This window comes from Rhincodon typus, chromosome 22 (assembly GCF_021869965.1).
Source record: "Rhincodon typus isolate 14 chromosome 22, sRhiTyp1.1, whole genome shotgun sequence".
Taxonomy (NCBI): Eukaryota; Metazoa; Chordata; class Chondrichthyes; order Orectolobiformes; family Rhincodontidae; genus Rhincodon; species Rhincodon typus.
Genome location: NC_063353.1, coordinates 43614964 through 43621040, shown reverse-complemented (window position 1 = coordinate 43621040; position 6077 = coordinate 43614964). Strand labels below are relative to the sequence as shown.

General features: G+C 40.9%; 1 protein-coding gene across 1 annotated transcript in view; it reads left to right on the top strand.

The window, feature by feature from the left end:
* Positions 1-6077, top strand: part of itih2 (inter-alpha-trypsin inhibitor heavy chain 2) — a 55136-nt gene that overhangs the window by 46011 nt on the left and 3048 nt on the right. Inside the window, exons 18-19 of the mRNA XM_048609999.1 lie at positions 502-711; positions 5368-5479. Of these exons, the coding sequence (XP_048465956.1) occupies positions 502-711; positions 5368-5479 (322 nt within the window). The remainder of the gene's footprint in view (positions 1-501; positions 712-5367; positions 5480-6077) is intronic.

Sequence of the window (6077 nt, the reverse complement as noted above, 5' to 3'; positions counted from 1 at the left end):
TATGATGCTGCTTGGCCTGCTGTGTTCATCCAGCTCTACACCTTGTTATCTCAGATTCTCCAGCATCTGCAGTTCCTACTATCTCTGCTAGGAATAAGGCTAGTTTTGGAATATGTCTTCAGCATTAATTGCCAGAGTATTGTCAAGACCTGTTAACCATTGCTCTGTACACTATCTTTGTCTTTATTACGAGAAATGAATTGAATTGGATGAAGACTGTCTTCTGTGATACAGGGGATCCCAGGAGGAGGCTGAGGTCAACCGTTCACTCGGCATTTCTGACCATCACAAGATTGCATGCACTTAATAAGAACAAACCTCATCATGTTGAGTAGTTTGGCTTTCAGAAGCATAGATGAAGGGTAAATTGAAATCCTCAACAATGGCCTACAGCTCCCAGAATTTCTCCTTCATGGAGATGCCAGACACAACATTTCCATCATCAATGAACTGAACGGGCTGCTCTGAAGTACTAAACAGACTGTTACAGTAAGTCTTGAGAAATTTACTCAAACTATTTGTGTATTTTCCATTTTAGTGTTGTTGTCTCAGTGCAAAAAAATACTAATGTCATCATCACTGTGGGAGAAGATATGGTCTTCCTGATCTTACTGCATCGTGTCTGGAAAAACCATCCAACCAACGTGGATTTCCTGGGATTTTACGCTCCTCCTTCAAACAACTACTCAACAAGTGTTCATGGATTAATTGGTAAATATTCAGTATTCGACAAACCATTAACTCAGAATTAATATATCAAGAGTTTCATAATGTTGTGCCTATCATACATACATACAAATTAAATAAAAACTTAAGTATGACAATATAGGATTCAGAGACTATTTGGCCTAAAGATATTACTGTCTTTAAGATCCTATTTCAAATCTCAGTAAAACTTTTTTTTTCACCTGTTCAAGCCAAAAAGAACCATTTTGTTGAATTAGAGGTGAATCCCATTGGTTTTACCCTACCCTACATCCATTTCATAAGGCATCAATTCTGATACCTAAAAAGGTAATCTCTGATAATGCTTTAGATCCAAAGCAATAGCAAACAAAGTAAGTTTTCAATGAGGGAATAAAAATGCAAATAGTGCAGTTAGTAATTCTAATTTTTAGTTGTGGCAACGGTAATCTTAGCTGTCCGTTTGGAAACTGCTTGGATTGGGTGCAATATTCCTTTGCAACTCCACCTCTCCTATTCTCCATTTAGGTTAATAGTTGACTGGTAGTCAAGTTGTAAAACACACATTCAATCTGATCCTGTGGTTTCTTGCCTAGCAGTGTAGATTGTCAGCAAGTTATTGTCTGAGTATGCATGTGGTGGTCATTGAGGTCTCAGTTCATATTTTCTACTACGTAAGTGCAGCTAATGCAACATTACAGTCTCCTATATCCATAACAGTGTAAATAATATAATCAAAATATGACAGATACTTTTACAAAGTATTTCATGACATTTTTTCTGAAAAGAGAAATATTTCTGTAAAATTCTATAATTTCTTGATTTTTTTTTCTCACATATGACATATAATAATACAATGGAACATTTCATTGTTATGTTGACCAGTATAAACTGGTCCTTCAAAGCTTTTGAGAATATTTGTAGCTCGGGTCATGGATGAGGTTGTAGGCTTGCTCGCTGAGTTGGTGTGTTTGATAGCAGACGTTTCGTCACCCTGTTAGTTAACATCATCAGTGCACCTCCAGCGAAGCTTTGGTGTTCTGACCCGCTTGTTATTTCTATGCCTCGATTTGCTGGGGTAGTTGGTATTACTTCCGGTTCGGTTTTTCAGTGGCTTGTATATCGGACCCAGTTCAATGTATTTGTTGATGGAGTTCCGGTTGGAATGCCTGGCCTCCAGGAATTCCCTGGCATGTCTCTGTTTGACTTGTGCTATTATGGATGTGTTGTCCCAGTCAAATTTGTGTCCTTCTTTGTCTGTGTGTATCGAGACCAGTGAGAATTGATCATGTCTCTTGGTGGCTAGTTGGTGTTCATGTATCCTTATTGCCAGTTTGGCCTGTGTAATATTTCTCACAGTCCTTGCATGGTATTTTGTATATTACATTAGTTTTATTGGTTGTAGGTATGGTACAGGGGTGACCTGTACAAAAGGGACGGGTTGCACCTAAACTGGAGAGGAACCAATATCTTCGCAGGGAGGTTTGCGAAAGTTAGTCATGAGGATTTAAACTAGAGTGTCAGGGGTCTAAGAACCAGAGCAGCAGGTCAGCAAGTGGAAGGATTTTTTTTCTATTCATTTTGTGGGATGTGGGTGTCGCTGGCTGGCCAGCATTTCTTGCCCATCCCTAGTTGCCCTTGAGGGCAAGGTAGATGTTAGAACCAGTAAATCAGAAAGAAAAGACAGGCAGAGACATGTAAATGAGCACGATAGTACTAATGGGCTGAAGTATGTTTATTTCAATGCAAGGAGTATTAAAGGTAAGGCAGATGAGCTTAGAGCCTGGATCACTGAATGGGACAATGATGTTGTGGCCATTACAGAGACTTGGTTGAGGGACAGATGAGACTGGCAGCTCAATTTTCCAGGGTTTCATTGTTTTAGACGAGATAGAGAGGAAGGTAAAAGAGGTGGAGGAGTTGCATTACTAATCAGGGAGAATATTACATTTGCACTCTGAGAGGAAATGCTAGAGGGCTCATTCACTGAGGCATTATGGGTAGAGCTCTAAAATAAGATGGGTGCAATCACTCTGACTGGACTATACTATAGGCCTCCCAACAGCCATCAAGGGATTGAGGAAAAAATATGTAGGCAGATTATGGAAATGTGCAGTAAAAACAGAGCTGTCGTAGTGGGTGACTTTAACTTCCCTGGTATTGACTGGGGCTCCCTTAGACCAAGAGGCTTAGATGGGGCGGAATTTGTTTAGTGCATCTAAGAGGGTTTCTTGAAACAGTATGTGGATAGCTCAACTAGAAGAGGGGCCATACTAGACCTTGTATTGGTTAATGAATGTGGCCAGGTGGCTGATCTTTCAGTGGGAGAGCATTTTGGTGATCACAACTCTTCAAGTTTTAAGATAGCTATGAACAGGGAAAGTCAGGACCTTGTGGGAAGATACTAAATTAGGGGAGGGCATATTACATCATTATTAGCCAGGAGCTAGGGAGTGTCAATTGGGAGGAGCTGTTATAAAAAAAGTCCACATTTGACATCTGGGAATTGTTTAAAGACCCACTGTGGAGAATTCAAGACTGGCATATTCCAGTAGGGAGGAAGGATAAGGATGGCAAAGTAAGGGACCCTTAGATAACAACGGAGGTTGTGAATTTAGTCAAAAGGAAAAAAAAACATATGTAATGTTTAGGAGGCTAAAAATTGGAGAGGGCCCATGAGGAATATAAGGAAAGCAGGAAAGTACTCAAACAAGGAATTAGGAGAGCAAGAAGGGGCCATGAAATGACCTTGGCATGTAGGGTTAAAGAGAATCCCAAGGCATTCTATAGATACATTAAAACAAGCAGATAACGAGGAAAAAGGTAGGATTACTCAAAGATGAAGGAAGGAACTTGTGCTTAGAGGCGGAGAATGTGGGTAAGATCCTAAATGAGCATTTTGCATCGGCATTCACCCAGGAAAAGGATATGGAGGATAGTGAGATTTGTGTGGAGCATGCTAATGTGTTAGGGCATTTTAAGATCAAGAAAGAAGTGCATCTCTTAAAGAGCATTCAGGTGGATAAGTCCCCAGGGCCTGATGGAATCTACCCCAGGTGCTTGAGAGAGGCAAGAGAGGAGATTACTGGGGCCTTGACCAAGATCTTTGTATCCTCGCTAGCCACTGGAGAGGTCCTGGATGATTAGCGAGTAGCTAATGTTGTTCTTCTGTTCAAGAAGGGAAATAACATTCATCCAGGAAACTACTGATCAATGACTCTCACATCAGTGGTTGCAAAGTTATTGGAGAGAATTCTTAGGGATAGGATTTACGCACATTTGAAAAAGCATGGCCTAATTGGGAAGAGTCAGTATGGCTTTGTGCAGAGCGTGTCATGTCTTACTAACTCAATTGAATTTTTCAAGGAGGTGACAAAGATGATCAATGCAAGTAGAGCAGTGGATGTTGTCTACATCGATTTTAGTAAGGCTTTCAACAAGGTCCCTCCTGGTAGGCTCATCCAGAAGATTAAGATGCATAGGATCCACGGTGACCTGGCCGCATGGAGTCAGAACAGGCTTGTCCATAGAAGACAGAGGATATTGGTGGAAGGGTGTTTTTCAGGCTGGAGGTCCGTGACTAGCAGTGTTCTGCAGGGATCTGCACTGGGACCTCTGCTGTTTGTGATATATACAAATGACTTATATTAAAATGTAGATAGGGGGGTTAGTAAGTTTGCAGATGATACAAAGATCAGTGGAGTTGTGGATAGTGTAGAAGATTGTCAAAGGATACAGTCGGATATAGATCAATTGCAGATTTAGTTGGAGAAATGGCAGATGGAGTTTAATTTAGGTAAATGTGTGGGGCTGCATTTTGTGAGATCAAATGTTAAAGAAAGTATACAACTAATGGCAGGACTCTGAACAGCATTGATGTACAGAAGGATCTTCGGGTTCAAGTCCATAGGTCCCTGAAAGTAGCCATTCAAGTAGACAGGGTGGTTACAAAGGCGTATGCATGCTTGCCTTTATTGGTCGGGGAATTGAGTACAGGCGTCCGGATGTCAGGTTGCAGTTTTATAAGACTTTGGTTGGGCCGCACTTAAGATTATTGCATTCAATTCTGGTCAACACATTGCAGGAAGGATGTGGAGGCTTTGGAGAGGGTGCAGAAGTGGTTTACCAGGATGCTATCTGGATTAGAGGGTATGGGCTATAAGGGGAGGCTAGAAAAACTCCAGTTCTTTTCTCTTGAGCCGCAGAGACTGAGGGGAGACTTGAAAGAAGTCTACAAAATTATGCGATGCATAGATAGGGTTGACGGTCAGAATCTTTTTTTCCCCCAGAGCTGAAATGTCTAATAGCAGGGGGCATGCATTTAAAGTGAGAAGGGGACCGTTCAAAGGAGACGTGAGGGGCAAATATTTTACACAGAGTGGTAGGAGTCTGGAACACACTGCCAGGAGTGGTGGTTGAGGCAGACACAATAGCAGCATTTAAGGGACTTTTAGATAAGCAAATGAATATGCAAGGAATGGATGGAACATGGACCAATGGCAGGCAGTAGGGATTAGTTTCATTTAGCATCATGTTCAGCACAACATCATGGACCAAAGTGCCTGTTCCTGTGCTGTACAGTTCTATATTCTATGTTCAGCATCTAAGCTACAGTAAACATTTCTTTTTGCTTTTCAACATATAAAATAGTCAAGAACCCTAAAGCAATTACGTTCGTTGCAGGTCAGTTCATCCATGAACCTGAAGTGAATGTGTACAATATCCGCCAGGGCTCAGATCCTGATAAACCACAAGCAACCATGGAAGTGAAAGGACACCAAATTACAGTAACCAGGTACGTGAAAAACAAAGGAACTAACTAGTTATATCAGGTCCGCTGAGCAATAAAATTTAAATGAAGGAAGTATTTCCTCTTTTTCAGCTTTTCTTATTCTTCCAAACATGTTCTATTCTGTATCCAAGTCTTGGTATATCGTGTAATGTAATCAATCACTGGGAGGTTTGCAAGAATAACTCATTCATCAATTTGTTGGAGGGCACAGGAGATTGTTGAACCCGTCTTTAGTACTTTAGAACAGAATAGAATAGAATAGAATATCCTTTCATTGTCACGTGCACTCTGCTGTAGGTGTACAGTGAAAAGCTTTTACAATGTCTGCCTCTTGTGGCAACAACTTAGGTACAAGCATCTAAGTACAAATCCTAGATACAATAGAAGAATGAAAGTAGTTACATTACTTAATAAACACTGAAAGAACTGCAGATGCTGTAAATCAGGAACAAAAATGGAAGTTGCTGGAAAAGCTCAGCAGGTCTGGCAGCATCTGTGAAGAAAAAATCAGAGTTAACATTTCGGGTCCGGTGACCCTTCCTCAGAATGGAGCTTTTCCAGCAACTTCTGTTTTTGTTGATATTGTTGCAGTTGCATTACT